The following is an 18,881-nucleotide window of genomic DNA, read 5'->3' as shown; positions in this document are numbered from 1 at the left end:
AATTAGTATTCCAATTAGAAATTATTATTGTTTTAAAACAGGAATTCTAAAGATGACTAACAGGCAGCAGCTGACTACTTGAGTTCAGCAACAAATTTACTTAAATTTCTTAATGATTCAGAACAATTACAGGTTTTAAACTAGCATTTCCTACATGAAGTTGAAATTCAGTGGTGTTCCCCTGACAGGGACTGGATGTCAGTGCTCTGAATTAAGGGCGGGGCTTACAGAATCCCTAAGGAATTGGGGGGGGGGGTCAAAAGGAGAATGAGAAATCTTACAAAGCTTTTAAGAACTACCCTAACTACATTATTTTTAATCCCAATACTAATTTCTGATTAATTCAGGATTACTTCTCAATACTGATTTCTTTTGGATCAGTTTACCTCTTACATAGTCATAAAAGTATTCAACACATACCTGATCTTCTGGATATGAGAATTATCCTCACAAGGACCCTAAAATCAAAAAATTATTTTTTAAAAAACATTTTGAAAATTTCATGGAATAAGGAATCTACCAAAATTCAATGTTGTATTACTACTCCCTAATGCTCAAATTAACATTTAAAAAAATACACCCACCCATCCAATGGCTTTTTCGATATCACTTAAGAGTTTGCAATTAAAGATATTTCTCCCTGAAAGATCACTCATGAATAAACTATATTCTTGCCACCCAAAGACCAGGCTGAGACCCCTCTGCATGGCTCAGTCCTCAACTTCAGCTCCTGCCTCTCATCTCAGCAAGGCGCACTCCAATATGCTATGTAGAGTTCACACAGCGCCTCCCAACATTTTCTAAGCCCTCTACTCCTTTATGTTTCTTCTTAACACCACTAACTAACACCCCGTGTGTTTCTCTTTTTCTATTATTTACTGCCTCCTCATCAAAATATAAGCTCCCTGAGGGCAGGGACTTTTATTTTGGTCACTACCTGAACCCTAGCTCCTACAAGATAGCCTAACACACAATAGCCATTCAATAAATATCTGTTGAATAAACAAAGTTAATATTAAACCTGTTATATATATATTAAAAAAACACGTTATAATCAGGTTTTCATAATGCTTTAAAATATAATTCTCTTAAAATTAGGATGTTTTTTGCCACACACCGAGTACATTTATTTCTCAGTGCTTACCTGGCGAACTCTCTCCTTAGCTGACCTCATCAAATGCGTAATAGCTCTGTTGTGATGTAGCCGCAACGAGCTGAACTCATCGCTGCAGGTGAAGGACGACAGTAGCCCCATTTTGATAAAGGTCTGACAAAGTACTGTAAGAACATGGAAAACAATCATTAGAAAGGTCAGCAATAAAATGTCTCCCTGAGCGCTATGAACTGTCACAGCAAATTCTCAAACCTGAGGGGCAACAGGAACCCCCAATTTGGAACCAAGTCAGTCACAAGCATGGGTAACCCAAGCACCCAGGGACCTCCTGCTTGCAACTGGCATGTGAAATGAGGACAGTCTTGAGGACTAAGCCCTTCAACTGCGGGAGCTGACTCGAACTTCAGGGAAACAGCGCCAGGAGTGAACTCTAAGACACCCAGCTGGAGGGTCAAGACAACTGGTCACAACTGTTTCAGGGTTTTGGTCAACAGGTTCAGAATCAGTACCTGGGATTTTCATGTATCTGCTCACCAACTAAACCATAACAGATCTTCAAAAACTATACGAATTATCACACTGTAAATCAGAAAGACCTACCTTTTATTTATTCAGATACACACAATTTTATGGTGATTAATCTTTTTTGGGGTTCCCAGGAACGACATTCATAAGGAATTACCCAAAGGAAAATACAAAATAAATTTACAAGATGTACTATTAAGGTTTATTTCAAATTTTTAGACACAGGCTGCCTCTCAGACCCATGGCATTAAACAACATAGAATCTGTACAAGTTTTCTTTAGCAAAGTTAATTCATTCTTACTAACATTTAAACACCTGTCTGGAACGAAGTGGGTTTGGCTCATGCACATGGCTCAGGTGCTCCAGTAGAGAAACCAGCAAGAGTTGGTTGGCAACTGCAAAAGGGAAGGTGGGCTGCTGCAGGGGCCCTTTCAGCACCTGGAGTTCTGCAGGAACATCAGACTCTGCAAGTGAAAACAGGAAAAAAAATCTAAGAAATGGTAAACCGGTCAATCTGAAAGGAAATCAACCCTGAGTATTCATTGCAAGGACTGATGCTGAAGCTGAAGCTCTAATACTCTGCCCACCTGTTGGGAAGACCATCCAATGCCAACTCATTGGAAAAGATCCTGAAGTTGGGAAATACTGAGGGCAGGAGGAGAAGGGGGCGACAGAGGATGAGACGGTTGGATGGCATCACCAACTCGATGCACATGAGTTTGAACAAGCTCCAGGAGACAGAGAAGGACAGGGAATCCTGGCGTGCTGCAGTCCATGGGGTCACACAAAGTCGGACACAACTTACCGACTGAACAACAACAAGCATGTCTCACAACGAAAGAAAAAGCATATGCTAATTAGTAAAAGACTCTACTTAAATTTAAGGAAATAAAAAGCAAAACATTAGGTGACTGGAGTTAATCAAGACAGAGTATCTGGAATCGAGCTTTGAGTTGAAATCTGCAAGCCTAAAGCACTAGCAGAAAGATGCCACTGCAGGCAAGGAGGAAGTTTTGGTTAGTGATGATGTGTGCAAAGGTAGAAATGAATAAATGGAAAATAAATATTTTAGCAAGCAAACAAGCAGGAACAGGCTTCCTTCCGACCAGAGGTACCAGAAGTCTGGCCGTGAAGAAAAGGAAAAGGAGGAAGGATGGAATCTTTATGCTGAGTGTGCGCTACATGTTTGGACCACGTGTTTTATATGCAAGATCTCATTTCATCCTCATGTGAGGACAAACCCTGTGTGACCATTCCCATTTTACAGATGCAGATGCTGCATTGAGAGGTTGAGGAACAAGTAAGCAGGCATCTCAGACAGACTCCCAAGCCTATCCTCCTCCTACTAAACAAGATCAAGCCGGCAGCTTGAGTTGGCACTTACAGCAGAAAGTCCTCAGTTCTCATGCACCATTTATTAAACACATCATTTAGGTCAAAAACACAATGCAGGAAACAATGAGGAAACTGTTCCGGACACATGACGGGGAGCCTGGAAGGAAACACGCAAACATAACACCAAGTCAGGATGAGCCTAGTAGAGGAATTAAGTGAAGAAACGTGGAGGAAAGAACAAGTCCCAGAGATAATAAGAAAGAAATGGACTAGCCAAGATTCAAATACTAGGAATGGGAAGGAGAGGTTAATGAGAGTGAAACCTGGTAAGAGGAGCTGCTGGAGGAAAAATGAGGCACTTCAAACTCTCAAAAGCTACTGACCCAATCAGCTGGAAGTACTCTGCAGAAAAGAGCCCATTGTACCCTACACCTTCTATTAACAAAATCGTCCCCGTTCCACACTCTGCTCCGAGCTTCTCTATAAACCACTGAAGGTCCTCGAAGAGCCGAGGTTTTTCAAACTGAGAGTTCATTCACCAATTTCCTCTCTGACCTGTAGGTGGGCTCAAAAAAGACCTGCATGAATGGTGATGTGCTATTCATTTTAAATGAATAATTATTATCCGAGTATGAGAAAGAAAAAGAATGGAAAATGTGCCATGTAAAAACACCTCTAGACAAAGGTATCTTCAAGTTAAAACATGAACCACAAAATCAGACACAGTAATCTGTACTGTATGTGTCAAGAAAGAAAAGGCGACAACATTTATAAAGACTGCTTACACGCTAGTAAGAAAATGAAGCACAGTTAAAATTCAAAAAGGCTTAACATAGCTAGTAAGTAATACATACATATTATGAAACGGAGGACCTTAGATTATGTGTAACACATAAACAGTAAAATAACCACAGTACCAGAGTTTGGAAAGAGTGCCATCAGACTGACAACTTTTTAAAAATTTACTGCTATTGAAGTATAGTTGATTTACAATGTTGGATTCATCACTGCTATACAACAAAGTGATTCAGTTATACATACATATATATTTTCTTTAACATTCTTTTTCATTATGGTTTATTATAGCATATTGAATACAGTTCTTCTGTGTGATACAGAAGGACTCTGTTTATTCATTCTATATGTAATAGCTTATCTGCTAACCCAAACCTACCACTTCATTCCTCCCACAAACCCTTCCCCTTGGCAACCACAGATTGGTAATTAAAGTCTGGAATCCTTGGTATGGTTAAGAGCACAGAAAACTTGACACCTTCAAACCCAAGGGGGTAAGTGTCTACAACCTTTGGCAATACACTGTAGAATTTCAAATGTGCAAACCTTAACCCAGCTTCTACTTTTGGAAAGATAAACCAAGGAAATAAAGAAAGCACAGCAAATACATATGTCCAACGTGCTCTGGGCAACACCTTAAAGTACTGAAAATTTGTTAAGTTATATACATAGAATACTATGTAGCTGTTGTATCAATAAATGATCCTATACAGAAAGATAATCATAAATAACAATGTAGCAAGTCAAAGAAGTAGGCCAAGCAACAAGGACCTACGGTATAGCACAGGGAACGCTACTCAATATTCTGCAATAATCTATATCGGGAAAGAATCTGAAAAAGAATGAATATCTGTACCTGTATAACTGAATCCATTTGTGGTACACCTGAAACTAAAACAACCTGGTAAATCAACTATACTCAAATAAAAATTTAAAAAAAACAAAAAGAAGCAGAACATAAATTAGTAACTAATTTATTAGCTACATAAATTAGTAAAGCTAATGAAGGTGAGGCAAGACAGTTTCATACAAACCAACACAACCTTTCTGGTCACCATTTTAGCAAAACACAAAAAACTTTTTAAAAAAATGCTTTCTTTGACCAAACAAACCCCACTTCCATGGATCTATTCTAAAGAAATAATCATGTATTAACAAAGATTTATGAATACAGATATCAAGTAGAGGTCAAACCCTGTATTATATCTAATGGTAAAAAAAAAAAAAAAAAAAAAAAAAGACAATCTTGTTTTCCAACAACAGCAAAGATTAAATAAATGATAGTACAGAATGTGATCATCTTAAAATAACATTCTTAAAGGCTAATTTATCACAAGAAAATGATAATACAAGTTCACATTTAAAAAGCAACCTGCTTATCAGACTATGATCACAATTTTAAAATATATTTATTTTATAGCTATATTGATCTATATACACAAAAAGAATAGAAAGATCAAAACAGCCAAAAATCTCTGCCCCCCTATGCTTTCAATGACACATCGACAGAAACTACAGAGTGAAATTACAGTGAGCAGCAGTTTTATAGTCTGCCTGTTTGACCACTAGTATCTAGACATCTACCTGGTATATAGCACCTTTCAGGAAATACTACAAATAAAAACACCAAGTTTTTAGCAGTGAGGTCTCCTCAGAGATGGGAGCAAAGGGAACCTTCCCCTCTCTTTCCGTTATGCCTTTAAATTTTCCGATGCTTTCTCTAAATTTTTATCCTATTCAGACAATGTTTCTATCATACTCTGATAGAAATCTGAAATCTTTATTCAGAATACCTTTCTTTGACAAATATTTTAAATGCAAAATTCACCCAAAAAGTAGTCCCTAGCTAAACCAAAACGTACTGCTTGTAAATGGAAATTACAAACAGTAACCTCTGGGGATGAGATCATGGCTTTTTTAGTTTCTTCTTCAGACTTCTCTACCTTTTCAATATATTCTATAATGTGAAAAAAATTTTTTTAAGTACTGAATTGCCAACAGTGGTGAGATTTTTTTTTTAGGAGTGTTTTCTGCTTCTATATACCCTTATCCCTATCCTCTATGATAAAAAAAATTCTACTTTTTAATAAAAAACAACAAAAAAAATGGTTGCTCAGCAGAGTCAACTGAACCTAATAAGAAAGTGCTAACTTTAAAAAGAAGATGGTAAAAAAAAAAAAAAAGATGATGAACAGACACGCAAACACAGCAAGGAGTAAAACTGACAGGAAATGAAGGTGAAGGCTGAAAGTCTCTCACTTCACAGTTACGGTTCAGAGAAAAGGAAGAGGTAAAGGGCTGAAAGGAAAGATTAGGTCAAGTTCTCCCATAAAAGAGTAAGAAATAAGATCCAGGCCCAGTGTGAATTAGAGTTCCAGAATTCTGCCAAGTAAGAGGGGAGTAAGACAAACAGGAAAGGAATCATCTGATTCAACCTCCTGAGGAAAGTATGATCCAAATTAAAGAATGTGAAGGATTAATCAGAGGTAAAAATTCAGAAATACCTGTGTCAGATGAGAGAAGAAAAATTAATGAGCCTGCCAATAGGCTTACTGTTGGCCCTCCTTCTAATGTGAGCTTTTCCACAGGGGCGGGGAAAAAACATGCAAAAACTTTGATCAAAGACTGATGATGATGGTTGGAGGAGAATCCCTACTAGATGAGCTGTAAAGGACACAGGCGTTGGCTACATACAGACTGTGACTTTTCTAACGCTTCCACTGTTGGGCACAGTAACCTCCTCACATCAACACAGACACTCGCTGAGAAGTCATCTACCAATTCTGTTTTTACATCAAGAAATGAAACTAGGATTTCTCACAGATCTAACCTTTCATATAAAAAGACAGTGTACGTCTGGACACTCTGGGCTTCTCTTTTCTTCTCTGTGAAAGAAAAGGCAATATGTAAATACAGCAGTATCATGAGTAACCAAAGGAGAAGGAAATTTGTAGAAGCTTATCGAAGATCACTCCCTTCAAGAATAATCTTCAGTGTGCAGAAAACCTTATCACAGTGTTACAGAACAGACCTGCCTGTTTACAGCAGGGACTTCAACATAACGCTTTATGGATTACCGTGCTCTTAGAATATGATACACGTGGGAAAAAAATCAGTTTTTCCCTTAAAAAATAGTTATCTTACAACTGTCCTATGCTAAGAGCCTACCCAAATCACTATCACAGTCTCCTTCCATTTCTCCTTATCAAGAATGGTAGGTAGTAATAAGGGTGAAAATTGAAGCATTTATGGAATAAATTGAGACCTTTTCAACTCAGCTTGCACCTTTAAATCCCCTGCAACATGTTAATATTTGTTTCAGGCTTCAACTTAACGTATATTCTCTATAATCACTCTATTTGAACTACCACAAAGTAAAAACCTTCCTGAATCAATGATGCATTCATTTATGGCACAATTTTAAAAAATGGCCATAAACCCTACTATATATAAACAAGGACCTACTTTACAGCACGAGAAATTATACTCAATATCTTGTAACAACCTATAATGGGAAAGAATATACATAAATATGTGTGTGTGTGTGTGTGTGTATGGCTGAACCACTTTGCTGTACACTTGAAATTAACACAACACTGTAAATTAACTATACTTCAATTTTTTTCAAAGTGTTCACTAAAAAGTATACATTCTAAGCACTTGGGATATTTTTTGCTACTGGATTACAGAATAGCGATACCTATACTATCACTATCAATATATTTACTGAGGAAATTAAACTTTTAAAGTATTTAACTATTTTTATAATTATCCAATATCTAAGTAGAGCAAATACTACCTATCATACGCTTCATTTGGGCCCCTATTTAATCTAAGTTCTGCTCAAAATTATACCGCTGTCATGATCACTACAAATCCTTCTGTTGATGTCTGCAAGGGCTCAGGCAATTACAAATGTTACAACGTAAACAGTCCACACAAAACCACCCTCCCTTCTGACACCAACTGCAATTCTGGAAAAGTTCCTGGTAACACCCTGATGTTCAAGGACAAAGAAAAAACTGCCAAAACAATCGGTTACCACTGAAGAGCCTACTGCACTTTCATTAACATATTACATATTTTGAACTGGTTAGACTCAATGTTATAAGCACCCCTCGCTTTACGAACCACTTTACGAACTTACGCCCTATCTCTTAGTAACCAAAAGCTTCCAGAAAACTTCGCTTTCTTCCTTAACGAAGAAGATTATGTCCTTATTGTTTCACTATGAGAACTCTTCAGCTACGCGAAAGTAAAGCAGAAGACAAAGAGAAGCCACCAATGAAAACTTAACCTAACCTGCTCAGCGCATAGGGTCTGCCAAGTTGCATTCGACTAGTTTGCAAGGCTCAAGCGCATCACCTGAGCCCCGGGGCTCAGGAGCTGGAAAACAGCCAGAGAGAAAACAGCCTGGCGCGTCGGTAGCCCCGAGGCAGAGGAAAACCGGGGAGCAGAAAGGGAAACGATCGAGCGGGTTGCAGACAACTATTTCAATACGAGCTCTCCTAATCCAGACTGCCCGCCCCCCCGCCCCCGACACTGCACCGCTGGGCCGCGTTCAGGCCCAGATCCAGCCCAACTTGTCCAGGTCCTGGGCCGAACCTCGCAGCCACCTGCCGGCCCAGAGAAAGAAGGTGGACGGGGGCGGGGAAGGCCGCCGCATTCCGTGTTCCTCACCATCATACTTGGGGTCCGAGCCCTCGGCGGGGAAGTCGATGGCGGGCGGTGCGGGCACGGCCCCCGCCGCGTCGCCCTCCGCCTCGCGCTCCGCGGCCCCAGAAACGCCCCCCAGCATCGCCGGGCGCGCGCGCGGGACGCCTGTCAGCCAGCCCTCCCGCCAGCCAGCTTGGCGTCGCGGCACTCGGCCCTTCCAGCGGTCGCCACCGGATCCGGAAGTAGCCCCTCGGAAGGCGGAAGACCTGTCTCGCCCCCGCCCCGAGCGACGCCGTCTCAGGCCACGCCCCGTCTCGGGGCCTAGCCCCGCTTCGGTGGAGAGAAGCATGGGCTGGTCCGGCGCTGGCGCATCTCTAGTGTCGGCGCCGGGTGGGCTGGTCCTCGCATGGCTGTGGCGGTGGCGGGATCCCCCCCGACCACGCCGGGATTGACCCAGGCCTGCGCTCTCCGCGGTCCGGCTCCACTGCCCTCGAGATCTGAACACCCAGCTAGTCAGCGCTCTCCCACCTCCTGCCAGGACTCCAGTGCTAGTCTAAGAATCCGGCGTCTGCAGGGACTCTGATCCAAATGTTTACTTTTTGCGGACACGTCGGTGACTTTGTTATTTGTTGTTTTTTTTTTTTTAGAAAAATCGGAAGCATCTACAGGATTCGTCTCAACGAGAACTGAACCTGTTTGGGTGAACCGTTAGATCACCACAAAACGGGAAATGCCAGCTAGATTCCAGAGTGAATCAGCCTAATAAATTTTCCGCTGGTTTTGAGACAACTTTCAACTGATGTAATTTCAAACCTAGACAGCCTTTTCGAAGTGATCCCATGGCCATACCGAATCAACAAAGGTGGTTTGAAGCCACTGACTGCAAAACTTCTCTTTGCTCTCCGATATCTCTGATGACTTGGTCGCCGGCGCCATGCTGTTGGAAGTTAATTCTTAGACCGCAGATCAGATAGCATAGCTGGAATAAAAAGCCAATCGAGCAGTTTCCTGGCGGTCCAGTGGTTAAGGACTTGTTGCTTTCACTGCCATGGCCTAAATTCAATCCCTGGTCGCAACTAAGATTCCACAACGGGCCTGGCGCAGTCAAAAAAAAAAAAAAAAAAAATTCCTTTCAGATTTGTGTGCTCAACCCCAGTGCCATGTGCAAAAATGGTATTGTTTAAGAATTGCATTTGAGGGACTTCCCTGGCGGTCCAGTGGTTAAGACTCTACCCTTCCAATGTGTCAGAGTGAGGGTTTGATTCCTGGTCAGGGAAATAAGCTCCCACATGAATTCTTTTTAATCTACTCTTTAAAAAAAAAAATGTATTTGAACAAGACTTCCTTATAGGCTACTGGTGTATTCACCCTGGTAGAAGCAATTAAGGATGTAGTTCTTCAAATAACTCCCAGGGACTAGGGATTAGCCTTTCCATGCCCTGCTGATGGACCAGACATAGCCTTTCAGGAGGGTGATTTATCTATAAGTAAATGTGCAGAGCTTTAAAAATGCAAATACTTTTGATTCATCAATTCCACTTTTGGGAATTTATCCTAAGGAACAGGTTAAGACTGAGCAAGAAGTTTTAGCTTAAAAAGTATTAATTGAAACGCTAATTATGATACCCAAAACAGGACAATATAATTGGTTAGATAAATGATGAACATCAATACAGTGGCACACTTTGCAACCATTAAAAATGTTGGTATACATTATCTGATTCTCACCACTTTTTTCAACCACCACCAGAATAGAGAAAAAAACCAAACTCATTCTGGTGGGAATATAATGAAGGCAACCTTTCGAGAAAATGACATGAAATTTATAGTTAAAACCTTTTAATTAGGCACACACTTCTACCTATATATAGGTGTATAACCAAAGCAAATAGAGTGCTGAAAAAAAGATAAATACAAGACTGTCCACCAAAAGAAAAAAAAGCCAAATATATATATATGTATATGTGTGTGTATATATATATGTATATGTATATGTGTGTGCATATATATATATATATCTCCACCAAGGTATAGTTTATAACAGAAAAGCACTGAAATCCAAATTCCAAATAGAAGAGCAGTTAGGGTACAACCGTGCAATGAAACCACACACAGGCAAAAATTGGGGGTGGGGGGGGAGGTACACGTTCCTCTCTTGGCTTCCACAATATCACACAATTCTAGTTCTGTTTTACTGGTCCTTCATCTTAGTATCCGGAGAAGGCAATGGCACCCCACTCCAGTACTCTTGCCTGGAAAATCCCATGGACGAAGGAGCCTGGTAGGCTGTAGTCCATGGGGTCGCTAAGAGTCGGACACGACTGAGCGACTTCCCTTTCACTTTCACTTTCATTCATTGGCGAAGGAAATGGCAACCCACTCGTGTTCTTGCCTGGAGCATCCCAGGGATGGGGGAGCCTGGTGGGCTTCTATCTATGGGGTCGCACAGAGTCGGAGACGACTGAAGCGACTTAGCAGCAGCAGCATCTCAGTATCTCTTTCTGGATCCTCCTTCTCCAAATGTGTAATTTTGTAGGGTTCTTGTCATGTCACCCCAAATTCTCAGGAGATAACCACGTGCATCACTATCAGTTTATATACCACCAATAACCTGACAACTCCCAAATGTATCTCTGCAACACAGACTTGTTCTCTCAGATGGCTTAAAAGCTTCTCAAATTTGTCTGAAAGTGAACTCTTAATGTTCCTCCTAACACTTTTATACTCTCCTTCTCCATCTATTTTTTTTTCCATCTATTTAAATTAGCACATAATCCACCCATTTGTCGAAGTCTAAAACATGAGTCAATTTTTATTCCATATCCAGGATATATCTAAAGTGAAAATGGAAGTCACTCAGTCGTGTCCGACTCTTTGCGACCACATGGACTGTAGGAATTCTCCAGGCCAGAATACTGGAGTGGGTAGCCTTTCCCTTCTCCAGGGGATCTTCCCAACCCAGGGATCAAACCCAGGTCTCCCGCATTGCAGGCGGATTCTTTACCAGTTGAGCCACAAGGAGAGGCCAGAATATATCAAGGCTGCCTACAAATTAATTTAAAAAAAAATAGAAACATGATACAGATAAACACGCAATACTAAACATATCAGTAACCAAAAAGGAATCCCGTAAGGCCCATAACATAGAAGCTGCACAAACTTCACTAATTGCAGGTAAAAGTTGCATGCCTCAATGAAGACCTGGCACAGCCAAATAAATAAAAAAATATTTAAAAATAAAATGAAATAAAATATAAAGGGTACTTACTCTGTACCTGTAGGCTTTACTGCTGAGTGGCTCAGCAGTAGAGAATCCACCTGCAACACAGGAGAGGCAGGTTCAATCCCTGGGTTGGGAAGGTCCCCTGGAGGAGGGCATGGCAACCCACTCTTGTCTGGAGAATCCCATGGACAGAGGAGCCTGGTGGGCTACAGTCCGTGGGGTCGCAGAGTCAGATGTGACTGAGCAACTGAGCATACACGCACACTGTACGTATATTTCTTTAAAAAAAAAAATCATCATCAATATTAAGACCTGGGAGGTATCCTGAGACAGAAAGTACAAACACCCAGGGTAGGAATGAATTTAGTTCATTCAAAGAAAGAAAGAGGCCAGGAGAGGAGAAAGGAAGCATGAGTGGCTGGAGAACCGGTTAGGCCCTGTGAGAACAAAATTTAGATTCCTCTGTAAGGCCCATAGGGCCTTTCAAGAGCTGCCCCAGGGTTCCTTTGCTGTCTTACTCATCACTCGCGCAGCAGTCTATGGGACCACACAGATGACTAAGACTCATGACTTCGGCGTTCATGAGAGGGGGCCAGAGCGGCGATGGTTCCTGAGGTCACAGCTTCCAGAGCAGGGACAGAGTCACACAAGGAGCAGGAGAGAAACCTTAGTGATCCAACAACTGGTGGTCATTGGCTACACAGAGGGTCTTCACTCACCTTCCCCATGTATACTGCGTGTACAGTATAGCTTTTTCCTCTTGGTGAAGCGAAGACAAAACTTTCTAAAGAGATGGAAATTTCTTTATGCCAGGGGTGGGGATCTCAAAGTGGGGGCTGGCATCCCTGAGGAAGGCCCCCTCTTTTTGGCAGAGTAGGCGTGTGTTTGTATGTGTCTGGATGTGTGTGTACAGGTGTGTATGCACAAATGCCTACCCAGTCTCTCCCTCACCTTCCCCATCACTAAGCACCCTAATGTGAAACCTTCACGTCGATCTTCACATGGATTTTGTCACCTATTGGGAAAGGCACATCAGTAACATCAGAGGATGTCCCCAGTAGCTACATTTATCAATTATCCTGTTACATCAATAATGATGATTACCGAAGAGAAGGTAAAGTGCTATAAACCTTAATAGAATTAGTGGTCTATCCATGCATGTTTGCAGGTAATGAGATGGGAGGAGGTATAAATTTCTCATCTCTATGGTAGGGAGTTAGAAGATACTGTTTGATGGATCAATAAACAGATATTTAAGTATATAAGGTCACTAATAAGGTGCTTAGTGTACTGTGTAAAACTGGGGGTTGGATCCATTTTATCATCTTTCCTAACTACTTATTCATCTCATGGTAAGGAATTGTCCAAGTTACACACTGGGATCCAATCTTCTCTAGTTTGTCTCTAATTCCTCTATTTTCACTCTCACAGCTCCAGCCACCTGTAGGTATCTAGCGATGCTCAGGGAGCATGAGAGTCTGACCCAGGGTACGACACCTTGATAGCTAGCCTTCCAGATGGCCCCCACGGATCTCTGCCTACTGGTCTTCACACCCTTTCCAAGTTCCCATTCACAGTGTACTAAGGTTAGTTTGTATAATGGTTAGCATATGGAGAACTGATGGTTTAAGGAGTCTGAGATTAGTTAAAAAGACGCTGTGCCTCCCACCTTGCTTTCTCTCCCTCATCCCTCCTTCTGGGGGAAACACAACGCCATGTTGTGAGCGAGGCCCAGGCGATGAGGATCCGAGCCTGCCAACATGGAAGTATGCTCAGAGCAGAGTTTTCTTCCCTAGAACCCTAAAATGTCTGCAGCAGGAAAATGGCTGGACAGCAACCTTAGGAGAGACTGAGCTAGAACCACCAAGCTTTGCTGCTCTCAGATGCCTGACCCTCAGAAACTGTGGGGAAAAATGCTTGCTTGGGGGGTAATTTATTACACAGCAATAATAAATACACATGCTTAACTAGATTTCCACCCTCTTGTCAGGGTAAGGAACAGCCTAAGTTGATGCCTTCCAAAGATTCTGTTGATCTGCCTGGCTACCAGGCAACAGCTGTGATGTCATCAGGATCAAAACCCTCACTCGATCGGTCTGGTCTTGCCAGTGTGGGATGACAAGTCCCAGCTGAATAGACTTTTCCGGTAAGCACATCTATTTCTGCTTTCCTCTTTACTTCCCCAAACAAGGTCAATTACTAGAGGATCCTCAAGCCAAGATCATTTCTTGATATTCCTTTTGTCAATAGACACACTTGAAATGGTGATTTAACCTGAATACTGGCTACTAAGAGTGTGTCACTCCCATTTCAATCCCTGGACTTCTCTCTTTTAAGTGGTGGGGCGTCAACCTCAGTGCAACATGCAAGAGGTGTTAAGTGTTTTTAACAATTTTTATATAGGGCTAGTCAGATATATTTCAGTGAGTTGTTAATATTAAAAGTGAATAACTATATAAATAATAATCACCATTTTATAAAGTTAAGCTATAAAGTATTTCAACTGAAAATATCAGGATGTATATTTGAAAAGATATCTAATTTTACTTAACGCCTCTTAGTTTCCATCCAATATAAGTCATGTAATGTAGAACAAGGGCAGTTTTGAGGTAACTTTCTTTTTTTTCAAAGCTCCGTGAGACTAATGAAATACTGCACTGTTAAAAATGACTTTTAATGTCCTTTTGAAGGCCCCTGAGAACCTCTATTTTTATGTCCATATTATCATAACCCTTATATCCTCACACCATCAGGCAGATTTTATTTCTCAAATTACTAAACTTTGTAAGAATAAAGTTCTGTTCTACCATAACTCTCTTAAATCCCTATGCCTCCCCCTTCCCTCCCCTACAGTTGTCGGTTTAGTGTATATTACTCCAGTCTTTATTCAATTACATAGATAAGTGTGTACTACAATAGAACAGCATTGTTTTGAAAGGGTTTGGTTTTGCAAAAACAATGGCTAAAAACACATTTTCTGCAAAACTTGCATTTTGTTTTCCACTCCTAACTATGTCCTGGGCAACTTCCATGTTTAGTGTAACATAGTATTTTGTAACTTGATAGTCTATAATTTGGCCATGCCTCCAGCTAAGGGAGAAACAGGCGTCTCCGATATTACAAATAACTCACTAAGTAACATCGTATCCAGTTTGTTTACACGGAGTCCCACCACTAGTAGCTATGATTTTTAAACGAATTATTTAACCTGTCTCAGTTCTTCATTTGTAAAGATCCCACTTCACCCAACCTTGCAGGGTTACACGAGAATTAAATGAATTGACCTATTTGTGGGCAGCTCTTGGTAACTGTAACCCAAAGCCGTTATTTTTTCCCGTTAGCTTCGATTCTTCGGTTTCGGCTCTTGGGAGACGACTCCAGAAGCCGTGCGCTGAGCGTCATTTTCCAAATCAGAGTAACTCTGAACCGGGTAGGAGAGTCTTCCTCTGACACCTCTTATTTTCCTGGTGAAGGTGAGAGTATTTTCTAACGGTTATGGCTTTTCTACTCAAAGGTTAACGGAAGTGAACTGGACACACATTCTCCAAAACCCACGAGCTGCTCCTTCTACCTAGATGCCCAGGCCGGCCCCTCACCATCACGCTTGGGGTCCGAGCTCTCAGCCGAGAAGTCAATGGCAGGCGGCGCAGGCACAATCCCCGCCAGGTCGCCCTCTGCCTAGCCCTTCTGCCTCGAGCTGAGCCCCAACATCCCCGACGATGCGTGCGCCATAACTCAAATCACGCGCCAGTGCCTCTCGGCTCTAAACTAACCCGGCAGCTATCGCCACCGGATCCGGAAATGGCACCTTGAGAGGCGGAAGTCCCGCCCCGGCCTCCCGCGCTCTGCTGTCGGGGGCGGGCCCTGGCTGAAGCCCCGCCCCTACCCGTCGAATATGGCGGGCAGGGTTGGTCCAACGTGGATACCCCTCTAGAGCTCGCGGCCAGGTGGGCATCTCCTCGGGCGGCTGCCGGGGATGCAGGCCTGGCAGGGTGCGCCCCCGCCCGCTTGATCGCAGCCTTCGCTCCCGGCAGCCTCTCCCCGCTGCCCTGGAGAAGGCTAAAGCCCCCCGCTGACCCTCAGACCCCATTTAGGTCTTTCCTGCCCAAGTAAGCAGAACTCTTCATGTCTAACTGGTCCATCATTTCTTTTCTCCATGGTCTGCACATTGCCTCATAAGGAAGACCCTGCAGTTAAATAGGTGAATGAATAAGTTTACTGCTCAGATGAGTACTTAAAACATTGTAATAAGTCTTGAATGACTCCTCTTAGTAAGCAAAGATTGTAAACATAAAAGCGTAAAGACAAAATTGTGAAAGGAAACTAAATATTATTTAATACTTCCCTGTTCCCAGCAGCTGTAAACTAGCTCCTCGGGGAGCTGACAAATTTTCTGCCCGGGAATCCCAGAACCAGCCTTTAAAATTTTACACTGTTGAAATTATTTTGTCTATTATCGTTTGGAATTACGTCAAGGCATTTTCTTTGTTACACTCACCGATGCCTTAATGGTGCATTTCTTTTCTGGATTCCGACATTGGCCTTCTAGAGGTTAGCGTAGATGAGTAAAAGTGAAAGCTAAAACAAAATTGTATCTTTGGCAAAACAAAATTTTTATTGTTAATAGTATTGCACAAAGAATAGGCAAACTTTTCCAGAAAACCTTTTGAGTCAAGTTCCATTTGGCCATTATATTCTGTCCCCTCTTCTTTCCCCTTTCTGGAATTAAGCATTCTTCACGTTGTCCAAATCTTTTTCTATTCACTTCTGTGCCTGGCCATGTGCCCATAGAAAAATGAATATTTTGGACTTTAGCTTCTGGATTCTTACTGAATATTGTATTATTGTTCTACAACTTGCTTTATCAATCAATACTGTGACTTTGAGAATTTTTTAATTACTGCATTGTATTTTATTAATTTTTAGCCATACCTCACGACGTGTGGGACCTTTGTTCCCCAACCAGGGATCAAAACAGTGCCCCCTGCATTGGAATGGAGAGTTTTAACCAAGAGACCACCAGGGAAGCCCCCCATTACTGCATTTTATATATTACTCACATGCAAAGCCTCTATGACTGACTTAGGTGAAAATATTTTCAGATTCTCCAGCAAGAGTGGATTTGTACTCCTGTGCAATATGATTGCCCACGAGGCCCCCTTTCTGACCACCATTGCTACCTTTTTATGCTAGTGTGCCCCACACTCCTTTTATTTGCCTAGTAGATCTTTCACACTTCTGTTTGTTAGCCATTCCCTTGTATTTGTTGGAACCTGTAAAATGCAAATCTAATTATCCTTTCCTCATAGTGTTGCTGAATGTAATAAATAAGTTAACATATAATTCAAGACATACCGAAGATGTCCTGGGCATATAATACCATGATAACAAGTATTAGTATTATTTTATTATCTCTGATGTATGTATTAACTTATTGCCCTAGAAGCAACTCTTCTAAGAGACTTCATTCTGCCACAGACACTTACAACACCAAGATCAGAAACAGCACTCTGGTGGTAGCAAAACTTCCTTAATCCTCCTTTATTGTACTAAGCTGGGATATTTTTCAGAAAGTGTTGTGAATTTTCTCCAGCAGCGCTTTAAGACAATCTACACACTGAGATCTCCCTCCTTCTCTTTTACTTCTGCTTTTGCACACGCTACCCCATCTGCCTAGGAAATCCCATGTCCCTAGCCTTTTCTGGTCTTGCAGTAAATCCATGTATATACAGTTTAATGCTGGGGAATATATGTTCTGACACTTAACTGTGAGATCACAAGTGATATATTTAACTTCTAATCTGTAAAATAGAAATATTAATTGTACCTACTTCATAGTCCTGTTGTAAATAGTGAATGAGTTAATGTTTTTAAACCATTTAGAAGAGGTTCCTGGGGTCATAGGGACCTCTCAGCTATTAGCTGGTAGCTGGAATTAATGCTACCAGCAAAGGCTCAGGGACTTCCCTGGTGATCCAGTGGTTAAGACTTCACCCTCCAATGCAGGGGTTATGGGTTTGATCCCTGGTCGGGGAGCTGAGATCTCACATACCTCAAGGCCAAAAAACCAAAACATAAAAAAAATCAATAATATTGTAACAAATTTAATAATGATTTAAAAAATGATCCACATAAAAAAAAAAAAAAAACAAACTTAAAAAAATAACGTTGCTTAATGCTCATCCTTCCTCTTTGCTCCTAGGAGGCTGATATTCCTCCCAGCTCTGACGGACATCACTCAGATCAGACACTCTGATCCTGTTGGGAGTGTCGGCTCCTCAGCCTTTGACCATTAGAACCTCCCTAACAGGAAGATTTATTCTAAAAGTATATAATTTGTCTCTTCAACACTCACTGAGGTGAGTTGGACATTCTTCCTCCTTTCTCCCCATTTCTTCCCCTTGTCCCTCTCCTTCAAGCCTGCAGTGTCCTAAGAATATAAATGCTGGGTACGTATGGTAAAGTTGGTGCAGCCACAGAAGGAAACGAGAACAAGATGAAAGAAAGTTGATTATACTCGCAGGTCCCAGAGCAGGGTCACCGCATGCCATGCAGGGGCAAAGGAAAGCATCAGGTTTTAGTTAAGTGTCACAAGACAGGAGTGAGGGGAAAGCCTGAGCCAGACCTTGATTGAGGTTTTAATGGGAGAAGCAAGATACAGCAGAGTGAGCGGTTTAGGATTGGCTTGTTGGAATAATTCTGGAAGGCTTTGCCATAGGGGTATCTCAAGGTTTCCCTGGTGGCTCAGACGGTAAAGCATCTGCTTGCAATGTGGGAGACCTGGGTTCAATCCCTGGGTCAGGAAGATCCCCTGGAGAAGGAAATGGCAAGCCACTCTAGTACTCTTGCCTGGAAAATCCTGTGGACAGTGGAGCCTGGTGGGCTCCTTTCCATGGAGTTGCAAAGAGTCTGACTGAGTGACTTCACTATCTCAAGTTGCCTGGTAGCTGGCCCTGGGGTGATTTAGGGGACAGGAAATACTGACTCCTGTGTGAGAGTGAGATAAGGAAGAGGTGAGGTCTTTCAGCTTGGGATGGGTTGGTTTGCATGGGTTAACTGAACTCTTTGCTATCTCTATGAATTGGGTAACTCTGGGACAGTCTCTCCTGGACATCAAGCTTTTTAAGATGTCAAAGCATCGTAAAATACAGAAAATAAGAGCACGGGATCCATCAATGTAGATCTGGTTGCTTCTGCCCAGAACGCTCCCCAGCCCCAGCCTCCACTTCACC

The 18,881-nt window shown here is 41.9% G+C and overlaps 1 protein-coding gene across 7 annotated transcripts in view; it reads right to left on the bottom strand.

Annotated features, from left to right (window-relative positions):
* EIF2AK1 (eukaryotic translation initiation factor 2 alpha kinase 1) overlaps window positions 1–15,381 on the bottom strand; it is a 32,192-nt gene extending 16,811 nt beyond the window's left edge. For 2 of the 7 annotated variants that reach the window (XM_065923775.1, XM_065923776.1), the window contains exons 1-4: window positions 8,451–8,677; window positions 1,946–2,104; window positions 1,145–1,278; window positions 421–458 (exon numbers count right to left, since the gene is read on the bottom strand). In XM_065923775.1, coding sequence (XP_065779847.1) covers window positions 421–458; window positions 1,145–1,278; window positions 1,946–2,104; window positions 8,451–8,568 — 449 coding nt within the window. In that variant the 5' untranslated portion in view covers window positions 8,569–8,677. Of the gene's footprint in view, window positions 1–420; window positions 459–1,144; window positions 1,279–1,945; window positions 2,105–3,024; window positions 3,133–8,450; window positions 8,678–9,275; window positions 9,522–14,933 lie in introns of those variants that run through there. The other 5 variants (XM_065923777.1, XM_065923781.1, XM_065923779.1 and 2 more) reach the window with 4 other exon arrangements.
* Window positions 15,382–18,881: the final 3,500 nt, after the last annotated feature.

This window comes from Muntiacus reevesi, chromosome 2 (genome assembly GCF_963930625.1).
Source record: "Muntiacus reevesi chromosome 2, mMunRee1.1, whole genome shotgun sequence".
NCBI lineage: Eukaryota > Metazoa > Chordata > Mammalia > Artiodactyla > Cervidae > Muntiacus > Muntiacus reevesi.
The sequence above is the reverse complement of the archived record's forward strand: the minus strand, read 5'-3'. Positions and strand labels throughout refer to the sequence as shown.